Below are 22,126 nucleotides of genomic sequence, written 5' to 3'. Positions count from 1 at the left end.
CCATATTTGGGCAAATTTATAGTATACCGCACCCACAGTTGCACAGCTTTACAGACTTACAGGAAGTGACCAGGATGAAAGAAAATTCTTGTGCTGAAGGCTTTAAGATTACTTTGGCTTTTCTACGGTGCAAATTCTGATATTGCGATCAACAATCAATTGTTGTTCATTGGTTATATTTCTCATACTTCTTGCTTTTCACTTAGCTGAGTAAATATGCTGTATTAGGACATTATTTAATTGTTCAACTGCCAAAGATGATGCATGAAGTAAACTGATAACTTGTAAAAGAAAGTATTTTTTCTGTTCTGCATCTAGCACATGATATGTGTGGGCTAGTTTGCTGGGTTCTGATTAACCTGTCTATGATATCGCCTGTATTACCACAAAGTCTGTGGACCTTTTGCTACTTCATGTCCACAGCTAAAAGTTCTTTTCTTTAATTTAATAGGTTAGATTGAACAAATGTTGTAATTGTAGTAGTTAAGTTTCTGTCTCTCTTCTCTTCCTTTCTCTATCCCCCCCCCACCCACCAAAATCCCTAGCAATTCTCTGGAGTCTAGGTATTCTTTGCAAACAGACCGACAATATGCATTTTGTTTCCAAGAAGTACACAATTGCAAGATTGGGGTGAAATTAGATCTCACTTCAATAGTTTTCCCAACAGTGGTGTTTAAGTGTCAAAGATTCAACAGTTTCGACTACTTTGTCGAGTTGTTGTGACTGAATCAACTGTCACTAGTTTTTTCTAACATTTGCTTTTGAACCTCCTTTCATATGAACTAGAAGGTGCAATGTAGCAACAGTTTTGTCCAGGCCAATGCCAGCCTAACAGCATAAACTTAATTTCTTCTATGCAATATTCCTTGGCCATACAGCACAAATTACTACATTGGTACTGCCTGGGTTATCACTTTCCCTTTTTTTAAAAAAAAAGGGGATGAAAACACTATTATTAGCTTGAGTATTCATTATATTCTACGGCCAAGTAGGACCCCGCATTAATTTATGTAATGCCTTGTTTGTGCTGAAATGGAGCAAATGTCTTCTTGGAAGTGGCACCATGTCTGAATCAACATTTATTGAAAGCATTTGGCTGGCTTTGCTTGTGTATTAGTGAATGCACCTAAAAGAAGCCCATTGGATATCTTCAAAAATGGAATAGGAGTTTACTAATGTAGGTTGAGCCTATTTCTGAACTTTGATTCCACCTCCATGAGGAACTTAGGTTGCTGCATTTCAGAAAGCAGTAATTAATACCTTTTTTCAATTTTGCAGTGTGATCTGTAGACTGATATGGCTATGATTAGTGTGGGGCATTTGGAAAGTTCACGTGACGTGACTTATATTGACAAACCTCATTCATTAAACTGTTGTTAATATTTCAACAGTTGTAGGGTTGGTGCTGTCTTACTGACTGCAGTGTCACTTTAATATAGACCATAGAACAGTTACAGTGCAGAACAGGCCCTTCGGCGCTCGATGTTGCGCCGACTGAGTGTAATCTAAGCCCACCCCCCTACACTATCTCATCATCATCCATCTGTTTATCCAAGGATTGTTTAAATGCCCCCAATGTGGCTAGGGCTACTTAATGGTTGTCACATGGTTGCCTTTTGATTTTAATTCCGCTTGGATGTGCCTTAGTCATTTTAAATGTTAATTTTCATTTTTTCTCTCTCTCTCTCTCTCTCTCTCTCTCTCTCTCTCTCTCTCTCTCTCTCTCTCTCTCTCTCTCTCTCTCTCTCAAGTATTCTAGATATTATTACTTGTGAATGAAACCTGTCCCAATTATGATTTTTTAAAAAATAATCAATCTGCATGTAATTTTCAGGTTTAAAGATTTTTTTTCTGGTCACCATGCCTCTCTCTAGGCAAATATATCACAGGCTAATCTGTACTCGTTATGTAGTTTGAGCACCAGCCTGCATGAGAGCAGCTCCAACGCTACTCAGAAGCTCGGCACCAACTAGGGCAAAGCCCATTTTATTGAATCTGACACTGTATCCACTCTTTCCACCACCCAAGCTCAGTAGCAGTGTCTACTATCTACAAGACGGACTGTAGAAATTTGTCAAAGGTTGTTTGCATCTTCCAAAGTCATGGCCCATCTAGAAGGATGAGGGCAGCAGATGCATGTGAACACCACCACCTGCAAGTTTCCCTCCAAGTCACTTTCACTATCCTGACTTGGGAATATATTGCCATTCTTTTGCTGTCCCTGGATACAAATCCTCTGGAATGTTCTCCCTAATGATATTGAAGGTCCACCTGCAGCACATTGATTCAAGAAGGCAGCTCACCACCACCTTCTTGAGGGCAACAAGGGCTGGCAATAAAAATGCTGGTCAACCAGTGACCTCCACGTCCCACAAGAAAATTCTTCTAAAAGATCAGACACCGCTAGTTAGCTTACCAGGTTGCGTGATTTATTTTAAAATGTGGCTTTCAAAGCTCTTTGGAATATTACTACTCAAAATGAGTTCAGTTGATACCCTGAATGGTCTTTTTGTATGAAGCCATCTAACTTATCTAATGTCCAATTCTCTAATTTTTTTTTTGTGTAAATACCATTATATTTTATAACCTTTCGCTTTGGTTAGAAGCAGTTGTTCATATATAATTTGCAACTTCTCACCAGTTGCACTCATTTCCAAATAAAGTTAGGGCTGGAATTTGGCTTGCATCATTCTGAAAATGTGTTCTAGCATTGCAGTTCAACCTCTTGAGTTGATAATTATTGGCTCAATGAATCTTCAGACTTCTCAATATTTTCCCTAATTGAATTGGCTCCAACTCCTCCTTTTCCATCTCCGAGGTGCTGTTATCAGCATGCACTTCCAGTAAATTTGTAATGCAAAAGGGTTTGCACCTGAGGGGAAGAATCAGGCTAATTGCACATAGCAGAAATTTCCCGTGGCAGTAAAACTTGGAAATGCTTTCTTAAATACCTTTTTTTCTGAAGATGGCATCAGTACATTTGTTTACCTTTTTCAGTGCTGCAACTGTTATGATAAATGGAGCTTATGTCACTTTTACTAAGAACATTCCGATGCATTTGCATTTACAAGAAGTGTTCAGATTAATCAACCCTCAAGTTTCTTAATTTAACTGTATTTACTTTTATTCATTGTCACTGGGTTAAAATCCTAGAATCTCCAACAAAAGACAAGTTCACTGCTACCTTCGCTGGTAATTGGGAATGGAAAAGAAATTTGTCTTATCAAAACAATCCTGTGACCAAATACTTTTTAGAAAATAGTGGTGTGGAATCATGCGAAGTAGGTAATATCCTATACAAGAAATGCAATTTTGGAAGTCAAATGTGCTCCCTATAATTTTAGACTAATTAGGTAGGGAGCTGTAGAGAGCGTGTCACATTTTTTGAGGAATTCTGCAACCAGTTGATATTGGTATTTGTAGGTGTATATTGCAAACTGTTCAGTCTTTTGGCTTTGTCAAGGACAAATTGTCATAAATCCATATAGCATCTGCAAATTTCTAAGGAATACACACCCGGTTTTTCTTACAAATCATTATAGAAGATACTTCTAAGAGTATAGTGAAAGCTATCAATCTATCAAATATCAAACAACAGTGTGACTATATTTAATAGCTTTATAAACCAATCCTCATTCTTGAGATATTGGCATACTGCTGAGAGAACTTTGTCCTTGTTTTGGAAGCTAATTTTAAATTTCAGAATTAATAGGTAAGTTTTGTTCCAGTGACGTTAGAGAACGTAGCACAGCAAAAGAATGGGCCCTTCAGTCCATGATGTGCTGAACATGATGCCAACTTAAACTAATGCCCTCTGCCTTTGGTCCAAATCCCTCCATTCCTTGTGTATTCATGTGAAGTGCAATGCTCCAGTTAAATGAAGATGACTAGTCATGTTAAGCATATCAATGAAATCTTCTACAATTTTGACACAACTGATATGTGGGTTACCAAAACTGAGAAAATTAGAATTAGATTTCATTGTCAAGTATACACAAGTACTGGGATACAGGAGGCTCTTAAGAGCCCATGTTGTTTATGGGCAAGATATTGGCATGGATAGAGGATTGGCTGACTGGCAGAAGGCAGAACATGGAAATAAAGGGGCCTTACTCAGAAAGGCAAATGGTAACTTCTGGAGTTTCGCCACACTCCGTTTTTAAGTATTATTCATTTAATGATCTGGATAAGGAACTGAGGGCATTGTCACTGTTTGCAGAAGACACAAAGATATGTGGAGGGACAGCATGGAAAAATGGGGAAGTTGTAGAAGGGATTGGGAAAAGAAGTGGCAGATGAATACACTGTGGGCAAATCTGAGTTTATGCACTTTGGTAGAAAATACTGTCTCTATTCTTCATAAATGGTAAGGGCTTCAGAAATCTGAAGCTCAAAGGGATTTGGAAGTACTAGTTTAAGATTCTCTATAGGTTAAAATGCAAGTTCAATTGGCAGTTAAGAAGGCAAATGCAATGTTAGCATTAATTTCAAGAGGGCTAGAGTTATGAGAGCAGTGTACTGCTGAGGCTGCATAAGGCTATGGTCAGATTGCATTTGGGATATTGTGGTCAGTTTTTGAGCCCTGTATCTAAGGATGTATACATGCTGGTATTGGAGAGGGTCTGGGGAGGTTTACAAGAATGATCCTGGTGATGAAGAGCTTGTATAAGGAGTGGTTCAGGATTGTGGGTCTCGACTAGATATAATTTAGAAGGATAAGAGGATATCTGATTGATTCTGACAAATATAGGAAGGTCTGGATAGAGTGGATGTGGAGAAAATCTTTCAACTAGTAGGAACGACTAGAATCTGAGGACACCGTCTTAGTGAAGGGACAATTGTTTAGACAACTGTTGAGATGTGGAATTTCTTCAGCCAGAGGGTAATTATTCTGTGGAACTTATTTGCTGCCGTGGGCTATGGAAGCCAAGTCATTGAGTATATTTTGGACAAATAGGCTCTTGATTAGTAGAGATTGAGGGTGGTGCATTTATAGAACAAGCTGCCAGAGGAAATGGTAGAGGTGAGTAAAATTACATTTTTAATTGACTTTTCTCACTTCACCTTTGTGAGGTGATCAACTTCAGGGTGTCTGAGGTAAGATTTCTTCCTGGCGGTGGCAATGGAGGGAGATGACTGACGCAGCATGGAGGAAAAGGTGAGAGAGCAAGCCCAGCGCAGAGGAGACTGGTCAGTCTGGGGTGACGGTGAGTGCATGGAGACAGCGAGCCTAAATGGGGGAGAATGAGCCCAGCGTGGCATTGATAGAGGCCCCCCAGCTTTTATGGTGATGGCGAGAGCAGGCAGCCCAAGGTGTCTCAGCATCTGTGGTGGCAGCAAGCTCAGTGTGGAGAAAATCAAACCCTTCTGGGGAGTGCAAGCCCAGGATGGCTAAGTTCTTAAGGACTGTAATGTTGAACATTTTTATTTTTTATTTTTCTACTTTGTAGCTAAGATGGTGCTCATAATGGCAGTCATGATTTGGAGATGCTGGTGTTGGACTGTACAAAGTTTAAAAATCTCTCAACACCAGATTATTGTCCGGTAGGTTTATTTGGAAGCCCTAGCTTTCAGAGCGCTGCTCCTTCAGGTGGTTGTGGAGTATAAGATCGTAGGACACAGAATTTATTGTAAAAGTTTAAAGTGTGATGTAACTGAAACTATATATTGAAAAAGACCTTTTTAGAATGAACCTGTTGGTTTTAGTTCTTTCATATATAAATCACAAACTTTTTTAAAAGTTACATTCTCAGGCTAACTTTAACAATTGGTGTCATGTCAGCCCAGATAATGCATTGAAGGTGTGAGGTGTCCTGTGTGAGACTGGTCTGTGCCATGATGTTCAGACTGATTCTAATCTAAAAAAGGGATTTACAGAATCTTACTTGGATTCATGCACTTTTTGAGCAAAGTAAAATGTAATTCTGCAAGTACAAATTCATCCCACAAATGTGTGTGGGGGAGGGGGTGTGGTTATGAGTGTCTGTGAAGTGTGTGTGTGTGTGTGTGTGTGTGTGTGTGTGTGACCGTATGAGTGAGTGCCTACAGGTGACCCAACTGCGCTTTACGCAGACGAACACTTTCAGGCAGACACTCATACCCCTCCACTACATGCATGCGTGCCCATCTGCATGCACGCACATAAGTTTGTGGGGTCAATTTGTACTTGCAGAATTACATTTTACTTTGCTCAAAAACTGCACGAATCCATGTAAGATTCTGTCAATCCATTTTTAAAAATTAGAATCAGTCTGAACGTTCTCACACAGGGCACCTCACACCTTCAGTGCGTTATCTGGGCTGACCTGACACCAATTATTAAAGCTCACTTGAGAATGTAACTTTAAAAAAGTTTTGCGATTTATATATGAAAGAACTGAAACCAACATGTTCATTCTAAAAGGTGAGAGACTTAACAAACAATCCAGGTTTGTTTCAACATATAATGTTAGTTGCTTCACACTAAAACGTTTGTTTATAAATTGTCTTAGGATCTTAAACTCCACAATCACCTGATGAAGGGGCAGCGCTCTGAAAGCTACTGCTTCCAGATAGACCTGTTGCTTCATAATGGTGACATTGTATACTTTTCACTGTACTTCTGTATCCATGTATTGGAATACACCTGACACTATAAAATCTTAATTGTACCACTTCTCCTTCTTTAATACAAAATGGTAGAAGATTACTAATTGTTGAATGCTAATAAGTATTGGAATAAGGCACATGGTTATAGATCGTGAAGGTACAGTGGTGATGCTGGTAGAGGGATGAAAGACTATTGATAATTGAGATTGGATTTGCATAATGCTTCAGAGGTTGTGGCTAACAATGTGTGCCAAAATAACTAATGATTTACTGTACAAATTCTGTTGTTCTTACCTTTTAATCTGTTTTATGTAGAGCATCTTTGAATGATTTAAGTAACCTGAATTTGCTGTAAAGGTAATAGCATTTTTATATGGTCCAGTATTCACATTTGTATAGTATAGTCAGAGTATCACCATCAATAATATGTAATCAATATGGACATGGTGTCCAGAGATTTTCCTCCTTTATGTGATTTATGTGCAGTTCAGATGTTCATGTTTAAACATCCTTATGTCACTTTCCTTCTGAATGGGGGAACACTGTCCACTGTCCAGGTATGGTTCCATGGAAATCCAGCCCAGCACTTGCTGTTATCTGTAAGCTTTAATCTGTCCTTTGTGATTCACTGCATAGTGAGCAAGAGCCGAAGTGTCTTTTCCCCTATTGAGCCTGGATCACTAGCCAATTGAAGTAATTTAACTCTTGTCCTGGCTGAGGCCAATAATGTTTCATGCTCTTCATGCAGAATCTTTGTTACTGTAACACAAGGTGGGGATTGAGCCTGAGAACTCCTTGGGAGATACAGATATGGAATCCATGCTATTGAAATTATTCTACACTGTATTTCAGCTATTAGCCAATTGAGCCATAATTGTGCACTCATCAGAACTCAGCAATTTTTTTTGAAGCATTCTGTACTGTTGCATTTCTCCTGCCTTACTGATATTCTGTGGGAGTAACAGTGCAACACCCATCCTAAGAATGCATCATTTGCCATTGAACTCCACTCTTGTTAGTCTTTAAACAGGCACATCTATCAATTTTGGCAACAGAAGCAAATAATGAAATACCATAATAGTCCACCCAGAATAGGAAATATATTCCATATACAAGATTATTCTTCTCACCTTCTCTGTTTGTAGGCATATCATTGTTACAGCTTGGTGAACAATTACCAAAGTGCAAATGATTTATTATTGATGTGGCAAGGAGTCTGTGCTTATATTATTAATACATAGTAATATACTTGATCCAGTTAAGGATTTATGAAATAGCACTCTAGAATTTCATTGTTTGGCAAGAAACAAAGATGGGAAAATCTTGTTATTGATGCATTTTGTAAATATTTGGTTAACAGTTAACAGCTAACCTTTTTTCATTATAGCAGTGTTGCACTACTTAAAAAAAAACTTTTTTATGCCTCTTAGCCTCAATTTCTTTTTACCTTATGCTATGTAATTGGATAATAAAGTTTACTTCTGGTCCACCAAAAGCATGACGTTCCACCGAAGCAATTGTGTTCATTCTGAATAAAGAACAGCTCCTGTCCCCAGTTTTGTTTATCCTATGTTTGCCCTTGCATGATGCTTTTGGATTGTAAAATAACTGAACTTTCAATAACTGATCTTTTGGTCAGTGCACTCATTCAATTAGGTATTAATCTTGCATCTCCCCATCCGTAACAGGACAAAGAGCCCATGTAGGCATTTATAATTTTACAGTAGTACTGCGAAGAGTTTGATCAAATCCTTTTTATTATTTATGTATCAGTTGCTTTCATGTTACCTCTCCATATTTGTATTTAACTGGTTTATTTTGCATTTAAAAGTTATTGACTGACTTTGACTGCAGCTGAAGCATTGCTTTCAGACATTTGTTTTTTCAGACATTCTGATAATCCTGTCTTATGGCAATTTTAGACTCCAGAACCACTCATTTGAAATGCATTAATGTCATAGAAGCATGTGTGATACTTTTATAAACCCACCTCACCTTTTGGATTTGCTCCTTATTGAAACTGAAAGTTGGCTCATGGGATGGGAGATGAACCATGTCTAGGTGAAGGAAAATGAACTAACACATATGCCATGATAGTAGTATTATTTTTAAAAACAGTGAATAATCTTTGTTTGATATTTCCTTTTCGTATCTTTTTTTCCAGTCGTGACCTTGAAAATAAGGAGACACTCAGGGGCTTACCAAAAATGGATGACCGTCCAGAGGAGCGTATGATCAGGGAAAAGCTGAAGGTGACGTGCATGCCAGCTTGGAAACATGAATGGCTAGAAAGAAGGAACAGGCGAGGACCTGTAGTAAGTACAACTAGGAATCCTCTTAAAAATATGTTCTGGGCTGAAGTCTGAGCTTATGACATATACAAATGCATGTCCACTTTTATAAAAATTCTTGCATACTTATAAGCGCAAAAGTGCAAGTGATAAAGTTGAGAGTACCTTGAGACTTGGCTTGAGGCGAGAATTAATTCTGACAGACATGCTTACACTCAACTGTAATGTGGGAGTGTCTGGTATTCACTTCTGAGGGATAGACTTATTCAGCAGAAATAGTTGAAGATGCTGAAGCTTGCCAGTGTTACAGTAGGGATATAAAATGTCTTTTGATCTGGGATAGCAGGAGGTGGCAACTGAATTTGGCAGAACTCGGTCAAGTATGAACTCTGGCTCATGTTATTTAGGAGAAAACCTGTGTCTAGCAGCACTGGTTTGAGATTTTAGAAGAATTGCAAACATTAAAAGTAGTGTTTTCTGAGTGGTTCTTGAATGCATAACTATGTCATTGCTCTTTCACACAAAAATTGAGATTTATACTTTAGGTGCAGTTCATAAGTTTTTTTTTCAAACCATGATTAGCCAACTATGGGAAGGCTAATTTAATAGTATTAGTGTATCCTGAGGACGTTAGTACTTGCACATACTTAGATCGCACAGTCTAAATTCAAATCTGACCAATCTAGTCAAAATAATCAAAACAAAGCTTGGATTTGGGGAAAGGCTAAATTAGCTCATGCATTATTCGTATCATTACTCGTTTTGATTTCACATTGTTTAAACCTTTATTTTGGACATAAATTTCATTTAATGAAAGCTAAAGTAATAGGGAACAAAGTTTTCGGAAAATGATCAAAGTTAAAAATCACGCAATACCAGGTTATAGTCCAACAGGTTATTTGGAAGCACTAGCTTTCAGAGTGTGCTCCTTCATCAGGTGGTTGAAGGAGAATTGCTCCGAAAGCTAGTACTTCCAAATAAACCTGTTGGACTATAACCTAGTGTTGTGATTTTTAACTTTGTACATCCCAGTTCAACACTGGCACCTCCAAATCATGGAAAATTCAGTCACTATGCTTCTATAACAACTTACTGCATTTCAAGTGATACTCCACTTGAAAAAAACATAATCACAGTGCCATCTGCAGACATAACAAGTTCTGAGTTTCATTGAAGTAGGGACACTGAAATTAAAATGCAGAAGGTATTGATTATCTAATGCCCCTTGTGTATGTAAATACTTTAGGGCCTGGATTAGCAGGTATGCTCAATGATGAAAGTTAGTGTCTAGTGAATACTTGTTTTTTTTAACAGGAACAAAGTCTTTGTTCTGTGTTAACGATTCAGAGGTACTGATTTGCATTTTAATAGCATGGGGGTGGGTGGGTGGGGGGACGGGGGTGCTGTACTATGCTGTAATTTTCTATGTTCTATGATTGAGAGAAGGGCAGGACTGGCAGCTCAATGTTCCAGGGTATAAACGTTTAATGTATAAAAAAATGAGGGAGTTGGTTTTTTGCCTTTTTTGTTCTAATCAACTTCTTCAGAAATGTTATTACACACCACCTGGAGCAGATGGGACGTGAATCGGGGCTCCTGGTGTGGGAATTGTTTGACTGATGAAGGAGCATGCCACAACTGCACTAAGCGCATATCTTGGAGGGCTCATCCAGCAAAGCCATATGGGTAGAACTTGGGAATAGGAAAGGTATAGTCGCTATGATGAGGTTGTACTATAGTCCTCTCTGTGTAAATTACCACAAGTTACTTGAGGTTTTCAGTATCACACGTCCCAATAGCCAATGGCAAATAGAGAAACAAATATCGAAGTAGTTCATGATGTAAAAACAATAGGGTTGTTGTAGTGTATGATTTTAACTTCCCCCATTATTGAGCTGGGGCCCCCTTAGTTCTAGGGGCTTAGATGGGACAGAATTTGTTAGGTGCATTCAGGACTTTATTAAAAATAGTTTGCAGTTAGTCTGATTTAGAGAAAGGGTCATATCAGGAATGAGCCTGGCCGAGTGTTTGAGGTTTCAGTGAGGGTGCATTTTGGGAAGAGTGATCTTAGTTCCTTTTAGTTTTAAAATAGTTATGGGTAAGGATAAGATAGTTGTTGTGTGAAAGTATGAAATTGGGGAAAGTCTAATTATAACCGAATTAGGCAAGAACTGGAGAAAATAGATTGGGGACAGCTATTTGATGGAAATCTACATGTGGGAATCTTTTAAAGGCCAGTTGATCAAAGGTCACAAACCGCATGTTCCTGTGAGGATGAAAGATAGGGATTCAGAAACCTTGGATGGTGACCAATTGTTGAAAGATTTTTTCAAAAAGGGAAAGGAAGCATATGTAAGGTTTAGGAAATTGAAATCAGGCAAGACCCTTGAGGAATATATAGGAAGCGGAGAATAATTTAAACAAGGAGTTAGGAGGGCTATAAGGCAGTGTCCTTGGCACGTAGGTGATGGTGTATGCCATGTGACTACTCACATTTTATTTTGTAAATGTCTTCACCTACTTCATCAATGATCTTCCCTTCATCATAAGATCATATCTGGAGATGTTCACCAATGATCACCATTTGCGACTACTCAGATACTGAAGCAGTACATGTTCAAATGAACAAGATCTGGACAGTATCCAGGGTTGGGCTGAGAAGTGTAAAGTGACATTCACAGTACACAATTACTAGACAATGACCATTTCCAATAAGAGATTACCTAACCACTGGCCCTTGACATTCAATGCGTTGCCATCACTGAATCACCCACTATCAACATCCTGGGGGTTACCATTGACCAGCATTTCAATTGCACTCACCACATAAATACAGTGGCTACGAGAGCAGGTCAGAGGCTAGGTTTACTGTGATAATACTCCCCACTTGCCTCTGACTGTAGCTTCGACAATACTGAAGAAGCTTGACACCATCCAAGACGAAGAGTCCACTTGATTGGCACCACGGCTGCTGTTCTGTACCACTTACAAGATGCACTGCAGCAATTCATCAAAGATCCTTAGACAACACCTTCCAAACCCACACTATTTCCATCTTGAAGGACAAGGTCAGCAGACTATAGGAACACCATCACTTGATAAAGTTCCCCATGGTAGGCTGATGGAGAACGTGAAGTCGCATGGGATCCAAGGTGTACGAGCTATATGGATAGAGAACTGGCTGGGCAGCAGGTAACACTAGTAGTGGAAAGGATTTCTCAAAATGGAGAACCACGACCAGTGGTGTTCTTCAGGGATCCATGGTGGAACCACTGTTTGTGATATGTAAATGATCTGGAGGAAGATCTAGGTGGGTCTGATTAGCAAGTTTGCAGATGGCGCTAAGATTTGTGGAGTAGCAGATAGTGAAGGGGACTGTTAGCTAATGCAGCAGGTATAGAAAGTTTGGAGAGTTGGGCAGAGCAATAGCAGATGGAATTCAATCAGGGCAAATGGGAGGTGATGCATTTTGAAAGATCCAATTCAAGAGCAAACTATATATGCTAAATGGAAAAGTGGTGGGGAAAATTGATCTAGATTAGATTAGATTACTTAGTGTGGAAACAGGCCCTTCGGCCCAACAAGTCCACACTGACCTTCCGAAGCGCAACCCACCCAGACCCATTCCCCTACATTTTACCCCTTCACCTAACACTATGGGCAATTTAGTGTGGCCAATTCACCTAACTTGCACACTTTTGGATTGTGGGAGGAGAGATGTGGGTGTTCAGGTCCTTTGTACCCTAAAGGTGGCAATGCAGGTCAATAGAGTGGTCAAAAAGGCATATGACATATTTTCCTTCAGGAGAAGGGGTATTGAGTACAAGAGTTGGCAGGTCATGTTACAATTGGATCAGACTTTTGGTTTTGCCACATTCTGAATACTGCGTACAGTTCTGGTCACCACATGACCAAAAGGATGTGGATACTTTGGAAAGGGTGCAGAGGTGGTTCACCAGAATCATGTCTGGTATGGAAGGTGCTAGCTATGAAGAGAAGTTGAGTAGATTAGAATTGTTTTCATTAGAGAGATGGACTTTGGGGGTGACCTGATTTGAGGCCTACAGAATCATGAGAGGTATAGATAGGGTGGATAACGAGAAGCTTTTTCCCCAGAGTGGGGGACTCCATTTCTAGGGGCCTCAAGTTTAAGGGAGATATATGTGGAACATTCTTTATGCAGAGGGTGGTGGGTGCCCGGAATGTGTTGCCAGCGGAGATGGTAGAGATGGGCACAATAGTGTCATTTAAGATGTATCTAGACAGATACATGAATGGGCAGAGAGCAGAGGGATACAGATCCTTAGAAAATAGATGACAGGTTTAGATAGAGGATCTGGATCAGTACAGACTTGGAGGGCCGAAGGTTCCTGTGCTGTAGCTTTCCTTGTAAAGTCCCTTGCAGTCTACACACTATTGTGACTTGATGCAGTCCCATCATTATTGTTGTCTCAAAATCCTGGAGTTCCCTCCCCGTAACATTGGGGGCTACCTACTGCACGTGGCATGCAGTGGCTCACCAGTGCTTTCTCAAGGGCAACTAGGGGCATGCAATAAAATGCTGACCAGCCAGTGACACGCACTTCCCATGAAAGAATTTTTCAAAAAAAGCTCATGACTTTGCCTACTAAAAGCTGCCAGAAGTTTCAACTAGTATTTGAAAGGTTTAACTTTTAAAGACCTCTCGATTGCAGTAAATTTGCAATGCATTAATGATGGTCCTTTTCTACCTACTTTGTAGGTTGTGAAACCAATTCCAGTGAAAGCAGATGGACTGGAGTTAGGCACTCAAGCATCTGATTGTCAGGCAGATGTGATTGTCTCATCGCAAATACAGCGAGGAAGGCGCAGTCCTTCCCCTGGTAGTTCGTCTTCTGCCACGTCATCGTCATCTTCCTCAAAAACAGCTGCAAAGTCTGAATCACCTGGTGTAAGAAGGAAAAGGGCATCACCAGTACCTGTAAGTGCAAGAAGTAAGATTTTCTATCTTCTCCAATTACTGTGGGAAAAATCTGAGTTCATAAATTAAGTGTACAGGGTCTAGCAATAGTTGGAATGAGCTGAACTTTTAAATGTTGGTCAATTAATTAATCATAAATCAATATATTTTGAAGTTAACCCAAGAACGTTTAATATTAATTAGCATGTTTGGTATAAATATGATTTGGAGATGTTGGTGTTGGACTGGGGTGTACAAAGTTTAAAAAATCTCAACACCAGGTTATAGTCCAACAGGTTTAATTGGAAGCACACTAGCTTTCGGAGCGATGCTCCTTCACCTTCTCTATCACCTGATGAAGGAGCGTCGCTCTGAAAGCTAGTGTGCTTCCAATTAAACCTGTTGGACTATAACTTAGTGTTGTGTGATTTTTAACTTGGTATAAATAGGTTAGCATGCCATGTTCCAGGAAAGATGTGTCATAGAGAGTGGTAGTCATACAGCATAGAAACAGTCCCTTAGCCCACAATGTCTGTACTGAACAACAGACACCAGGTTACACTAATCTCACTTACTTGAAATTGGTTCATAGCCTACTGTGTTCTTGCATCAATGAAATGAAGAACAAATCCAGGTCAATGAAATGAAGAACAAATCTATAGAAATTAAACTTAATTGAAACGAACAGGATTCCATCTTTCAATTAATCAGCCATGTTGGAAAATAGCAGCCCTACCATATTAATGGAAATTTTAATTAATGGAAATTTTCAAAACTGTTCAATGCATATAATGATGATGTGATTGTAGTACCAACAGTTAACACCTTTTGAAACTGAAATTGCAGCTCCAAGTGCAGTATATAGCAGTATAGCATATATAGTGTTGAAACAGACCATTCAGTCCTACTGGTTCACTGGTATTTGGGCTGTACAAAAAAAAGTCTTCTGTCCTAATTCATTTAATTCTTTAATGAAAAGAAATGTCCAGCTCAGCAAGCAAACCCATATCCAGAACCTCAACCTGAGCTACAAATCTTCGCAAAGCTCACTAATGTATACTTCTGTTCCTTTCTGCATTGTACCTGTTAGATTTGTGCATTTAAGAAAGGCTAGTTGCTTTCATGTGAAATCATTTGAGGAAGCAGCAAATTCCATCCAATAATTTTCTCTTGAAGAATTGTATTTTATCCACAACTATCTTGTATTTATGACCCTGAGGTTTTGGACTCCTCTTCATTCGCCCTCCCCTTTCTCTTTGAACAAGTTGTAATTATGTCTTAACAATCTTTTCTGGTTATTGTAACCTTTTTAGATCTGATACAGTATGCAATTATGTGGTATGTTTATCTAACTAGCCCTCAATTTAACACTAACAAAGTACTGATATGATTCTGGTGAATCCAGTGTTTTAAGTTTGTTTGTCCTTTACATGTACAAAGTTTCAGCCTAAATGTGTTGTTCTGTTTCTCTTTCGATGATTTCTCATTTTCTTGAAAAACTATTGATTTCAACTAGAATTTCAGTCCTGAGGAGTCCGAGAACCACACTCTACCTCCGTGTAGTTATAATTAGAGTCAGGGTGGGAAATTTAAATTTAAACTGTTCTATCAAGTATGAAACTTTTTATTGTTCTTAACACCTAGCCCATGGACAAAATTTGAGGACGCAGGCAAGGTCTGGCATTCTGACCAACATTTAACCATCATCCAACACCACTTCTTAAAGAAAAAAGTAGTCACTTTCTTAAATATCTTTTGAATCTTGCTGTTTACAAATTGGCAGCTAATTTGCCAATTTTAATAATTTCCCTTCAGAAGCAATTAATTGGATATGAAGTACTTTGAAGTGTCTGTAGGATGTAGAAGTGCTATTTAAATAAGTGAATTTATTTTATTGGAAAGCGATGTGTTTAGAATCATTTCAACCAGTTGTATAAACTTCAACCTTACTGCTGTTGTTTTTCACACCAACTCAAGGGTTGGTTGGATTTGAACCTTCGTTTCTAATTAAATTTGAGTAGGTTTCATATTGTTAATTAGTTGTTAGTTACCACACGCACTTAAAATGTATTTCACATTTTCGGAGCAGCACATGAAAAAGGATAGAATTGGAGTAGTAAGAATTGGAGGTCATCTGATTTTGGAACAGTCAAGGAGCTCTTATATAAAATTCATTTGTTAAATATGACGCAGGCCTTATTCTGTTCGACTGCTAAACCCTGCTTCGTGTATAACTAATTTGTCACGTGTGTTTAGGTTGCAAGTAATTGCGATCTGGGTTTATAAATAGGGAAGAATTTGCATTTCTCCTTCCTTTCTAATATCATAAATAATGTAGCTAGGTTGATTTATTTGTTTAAGATGATTGATGAAATACCCTAACTTTGTAGTTTCAGAGTGGACGTGTGACTCCTCCAAGGAGAGCTCCCTCACCAGATGGGTTCTCTCCTTACAGCCCTGAGGAAACTAACCGAAGAGTCAACAAAGTAATGCGAGCACGACTGTACTTGCTGCAGCAAATAGGTCCAAACTCCTTCCTCATTGGGGGAGATGTTCCTGATAACAAGTACAGAGTGTTCATTGGCCCTCAGGTCAGTTAGATAGCTATGTGTCATGTTCTGTGTTAAAACCATTTTTCTTTGAAGAAAGAAATCTGCAAGGCAATACACTGGATTCTCTCTTGTATTCTATAATAAATACATATTGTAGTTTAGATGCCTTGACAAAGATGTTTTCTAATAAGACTTTGACAAATGAATGGATAATAATCAAGTTACAATGATGACATTAAGAATATATAAACCTGTTCAGAAATGCAATACATTTTCTTGTCAATTACCATTCATAACCTGTTAATCAAAGGGAAAAATGTTGCAACGATTCTGAGGTTGACATTTCTTTCTATTTTTGTCCCCATAATTTGGGCAACTCCTTGAATCATTTTTATAGTAGTTACATAATTTGTTTTGTATGCCACTTAAATTTTTAAGAGAATAGGTTATGGAATAAATAGCATTTTCTTTTCCTCACTTCTTTCCCTTTGACAGTTTTCAAGCAAAATGTAGTCTCCTGTTTTGAGGTTGGTTGAATAGGAGCACTTTTACTCGAGCCAAGTTTGTTTAGCCATCAAGTTTGGTTCCTTTTAAGTTGTGACAATTTTAGTTGTTCATTAAGTAGATAATGTAACACTTGCAGTGTACTTTGGTGGACAAGTATATATCAGGCACTAGTCCATAGGAAGGATGTTGTTCCCTTAATTTGCATGTTCGGCAACAACATTAAGGGATATGGTCAAATATTGAGTGCCTGTACACTCAAAATTGACTTGGTATCAGTAACAATCAATTTGTCATTTTGTATTCATGGGTGTTGTCATCTTGCTGCTTTTTGCATTGGTAAACATTTTGGGGGATGAAAGGAACTAATGTGGGAAGGGAAGGAGTTACATAAGGTGCGAATGCAAGTTCCTGGCACCTCTGTATGATTTTGAGAACCAATGGTCTACCTACTGTCACAGCTTTCCTGATGGCCATTTACTGGTGTGAATCTTTCCCTGGCACTTGCCACCTTATCTTCTAACAACCAAGTTACTGAAGTTTGCTTTTCAAATCAGGTTCCCTTGTCCATTTTAGCTAAATTGAAGAGATGCTCTGAAAATTCACAGTTACCAAGGTTGTTGTCAATTTGAATAAGGTGTGATTGACATCTGTGGTGGATTCCACTACTTTCAAACACATTGAAATTATGTTTACTGAGTAAAATGTGTTTTACTCTTAGGTGTCTTTGGTCTACTGTCTATTAAGATTATGTTTGTATCTTTTATAGACCTGCAGTTGTGGGCGCGGAACATTCTGCATTCATGTTCTGTTTGTTATGCTGCGAGTCTTCCAATTAGAGCCTTCTGATTCATTGCTGTGGCGAAAGACATTAAAAAACTTTGAGGTGAGCAGAACAAAAAAAAAACTTATTCCTCACCTTTTTTGAGGATTTGTGAATTTGAAATCTTGAAGATGTGCTTAAAGGGGGAGGCAAAGGAAAATGCAATTATATAGCACCTTCCAAAGCACTTCATTCAGCAAAGTACTTTGCAAGGACTTGAAGTGTAAGAAACACATTTGCTAACTTCACAAGGTGCTTAAAGAACAATAAATGATTGGATAATTTGTTTTTAATTTGGTAATGACAGTTGAATAAATGTTATGGTGCAAGAAAGTAGTTCCCTGGGATTATTTACATTCCCCTGATAGATGAGGCTTTGGTTAAACATATCAACTGACAGATAGCAATATATATATTTGCTATTCACAAAGATGACCAGAAATAGAAATGGGAATAATCTATTCAGCCTCTTCTGCCTGCTCTGCTGTTCAGCATGATTGTGACTAATTTTCTGCCTTAGCTCTGTCTATCCTGGCTTTAAATATGCTTAATTGTGAAGCACTAAAAACTCTCTGGTGCAGAGAATTCCAAAGAGTCAGGAGAAAAGTAGAAGTATCTGATATGTTTAAGAAAATATTATTTCCAAAGAGTTAAGCATCTCCAACCTAGTTTGTTTAGTGTGAAGACATGGAAGGAAGTGAGAAAATGTCAAAATGTTTGAGTTTTGTTTTTGGTTCTGAAAGGAATGTGAAACGCTAAATAAATACCAGAGAAAAATGTGGAACAACAGAAAATTGATAAATATTAATAAAAGTAAATTATTCAGTTTTGATGAGAATTGAACTTAATTAATTTCCAGATACTGATACTTCATATTCTAGAATGCTAAGGGAGATTAGTGATTGGAAGAGTAGGGGCGAAGTGACCTAGATTTTGCAAAATTCAATTCTCTTGCTCTTGCTCTTGCTCTTGTTCTCTTCCTCCTATATCCCACACTCCCAATCATACGGTCACGTGGGGACGTTTGCAGATTACTGCATAATGTTCAGTGCCATTTGTGGTTCCTCAGATACTGAAGCAGTTTGTGTCGAAAAACAGAGGCCCAGAGACATTTGGGCTTTGGGCTAGCAAGTGGCAAGTAACATTCATGTCATTTAAGTTATCATTGCCAATCAGTTAGTGCAACTATCACCCCTTGACCATATCGGCATAACAGTCACTGAATTCACCCACTATCAGCATCCCTGGGGGTTAACGTTGGTCAAAAGCTGAACTGGACCAGTCACACACACACTGTGGCGACAACAGCAGATTAAAGACAAAAAAAAACTGCCGATGCTGGAAGCGAGGAATTCTGCACCGGTGCCCCCTTCCTGTCTTCCCAGTTCCCGTGCACAAGTCAGAAGTGTGGTGAAATACTTCTCACTTGCTTGAAAGGGTGCAGCTCCAGCAACACTCAAGCCTGATACCGCTCAGGGCAAAGCCTACTTGATTAGCATCCCAAACACCATCTTCAGCATTGACCTCTTCCACCATTCACACAATGGTATACCCTGCATACCATTTACAAGATGAGCACTGCATTAACTCTAAGGCTTCATCAGCAGTAACTTCCAAATTTTCCACTTCCATAATCTAGAAAGTGAAGGCAGCACCTCCACAGATAAGCCATAACCTACATAGGCCACCCTGACTTGTAATACATCACGGTTCCTTCACCGCTGGGTCAAAATCCTGGACGACTCCTCTTATCGGTATTTTGGGAATCTTTTTTCCCTTGCAGGATATACCTCGACAAATTTCCATATTATTGGGTGTTGCCAGTGTTTGTAATGTTCTGAAACTCTGCAACTCAAATGCTACTGTCCACTAAGCTGGTGCCTGCTAAAAGATAGTTGCACCACAGACAGCAATTAAGTAATTTAAAGTGTAAAGTTTTGGACCTGAAGAAAAATAGATTTGAGTTGTGTGTGAGATAGGTATGCTCTATGAGTCTTAGACAAATACATCATGAATCTACCATCAAAGATATATATGTTGGATGTGTAATTTGAATAGAGGCTTCTATGATTGAAGATGGTAACAGGATCTGTACATGGAGGAGGAGTGAGCATTGACAAATAGACAGATTTGAGGGTCATTTTTAATTAACAGCCTTTGCTCATGACAGTGGTAGCTTTTTCAGAAGCTTTGTATTTATAAAACAGAATTATCAGAGCAAGGATGTCAAATGCTTGCAAGTTGTGTTAAGTAACTCGCCACTTGTCTCCCTAAGTGTGTCCACCATCTACAAGGCACAAGTCAGGAGTCTGATGGAAAATTCACCATTTGCCTGTAAGAGTCCAGCTCCAACTATAGTCAAAGCACGACATTGTTAAGGACAAGGCAACCTGCTTGACATTGACATCCCATCTGTCACCTTCAATATTCACTCCTTTTGTCATTGACACTCAGTGGCAGCAGTGTAAATCATCTACAAAATGCAGTGCATTGATTCACTAAGGCTCCTTTGACAACACCTTCCAAACCTATGACCTCTATTGCCTAGAAGAACAAGAGCAGCAGACATGGGGAATAGCACCATCTGCAAGTTCCCCTTGAAACTTGCCTGGCTCTGAACTATATTACTACGCTTCACAGTTGGGTCAAATTCCTGGAATTCCCTTCCTAACAGCAGCGACTGAACTTCCTCCCCACAGACTGCTGCAGTTCAATAAGGCTCAGTGGTCAGCACTGCTGCCTCACAACACCAGGGCCCAGGTTCAATTCCAGCCTCAGGTGACAATCTGTGTGGAGTTTGCACATTATACCTGTGCCTGCAGGTGTTCTGGTCTCCTCCCACAGTCCAAAGATGTGTAAGTTAGATGGATTGGCCATGCTTAGTTGGCCATAATGTCCAGGGCTGTGTAGGTTTGGTGGATTAGCTGTGAGAAATGCAGGGTTAGAAGAATGGTGTGAGATTGGAGGGAGTGTTGGGGGTGGGGGGGGAGGGAGTCTTTGGACAGTCAGTGTGGTGTGGACCTGTTGGGTCGAATGGCCTGTTTCCTCACACTAGGGATTCTATCTATCTAAGGCAGTTTACCACCACCTCTATGGCAGTTTAGATATTTATCAGTGCTGGCTTAGCCAACAATGTTAAACATCCCATGAACAAATACTTTTTAAAAATACAACAGTGATAGATTTTTGTATAAAATATTGGTTGTGTGCTTTTTGAATTTAGAAATTAACGTATTCTTTTTTTTTCAAAAGGTGGAGAGCCTTTTTCAGAAATATCACAGCAGACGCAGTTCACGTATCAAAGCTCCTTCACGCAACACCATCCAAAAATTTGTCTCTCGTATGTCTAACTCTCACACTTCTGCTTCATCCAGTACTTCTACATCCAGTGCAGAACATAGGTAAGTTTTCAGGATGATTAAACTTCTGAATTGGCAAAATGGCAAACAGATCCAGTGAGCTAGGAGCAATTTGGAAAGAAAGAATTTGTATCTAAAGCTGCTTTGAGAATTTCAGGATATAGTAAACTGTTTTAATTACTGAACAACTAACTTTTTAATGTGTAACTGCTTTTGTGGCCTAGGAAATATGGCAACCATTTTGCACCCTAATATAGTACATTATGATAATGACCGAATCATATCTTTGTTCTACAATGATAATTGAGGGATAAATGTTTAATAGGGCACAAGGAGAGATCCCCTTAAATAAAATATTGCCAAGGATCCTTTGCGACTTTAAAGAACAGACATGACTTGGCTTAGTGTTCCAACTCAAAGGTAGCACCTTTTGGTGACTTTTAAATCCAAACACAAAGTTGATAACCACTGATAACTGGTAAGTAGTTCACTTGTACAGCCTTCAACTAGTCAATTAGACCAATACGCAAGTTCAAAAATTAAAGGACAATCCTATCCAATGCAAAAGGAGTCCTTTAGTTGTCTTTGGGGTGTAACGTTTCAACCTGAAACTAGTGTTAATTAGCCGATTTCTTGGATGCTGTTAGTCCTAATGAACATTGATATGGAGGTGCCGGTGTTGCATTTGTTGATCTCTTCCTGAGATAGTGGTAGGTTTTGATGGGTGCCTGGATTGCTTTTTCTAACTGGATACTACTCAGTAGAGCAGGGACCAAGTGTGCAAATAACCAGCAAAAAGAGTCAAGGAGAGAGGAAAAAAATCAAGAAACAAAATTAACTGCTTTTAAATGCACATAATATTTGGAAGAAAGTAAACCAACATTGGCACAAACAGATGTTAATGGATGTGATCTTCCAGCTGTTACAGTGACAAGATCAAAGTTTGGAACTAAATATTTAGTGTTGTGTGAATTCAAAGTAAGGTAGGAAGGAAAGATTGGTGCGATTGCTTTCAGTAGGAGATGAAATAAGTATTAGAACAAGAGATGATCTTGTATCAAATTAAGCAA

At 38.9% G+C, this 22,126-nt stretch overlaps 1 protein-coding gene across 1 annotated transcript in view; it reads left to right on the top strand.

Annotated features, from left to right (window-relative positions):
- Positions 1-22,126, top strand: part of map3k1 (mitogen-activated protein kinase kinase kinase 1, E3 ubiquitin protein ligase) — a 118,165-nt gene that overhangs the window by 38,060 nt on the left and 57,979 nt on the right. Inside the window, exons 2-6 of the mRNA XM_072571299.1 lie at positions 8,753-8,903; positions 13,621-13,839; positions 16,209-16,409; positions 17,644-17,760; positions 20,950-21,098. Of these exons, the coding sequence (XP_072427400.1) occupies positions 8,753-8,903; positions 13,621-13,839; positions 16,209-16,409; positions 17,644-17,760; positions 20,950-21,098 (837 nt within the window). The remainder of the gene's footprint in view (positions 1-8,752; positions 8,904-13,620; positions 13,840-16,208; positions 16,410-17,643; positions 17,761-20,949; positions 21,099-22,126) is intronic.

The sequence above is a fragment of the Chiloscyllium punctatum genome, chromosome 1 (assembly GCF_047496795.1).
Source record: "Chiloscyllium punctatum isolate Juve2018m chromosome 1, sChiPun1.3, whole genome shotgun sequence".
In the NCBI taxonomy this organism is placed as follows: Eukaryota; Metazoa; Chordata; class Chondrichthyes; order Orectolobiformes; family Hemiscylliidae; genus Chiloscyllium; species Chiloscyllium punctatum.
The sequence above is the reverse complement of the archived record's forward strand: the minus strand, read 5'-3'. Positions and strand labels throughout refer to the sequence as shown.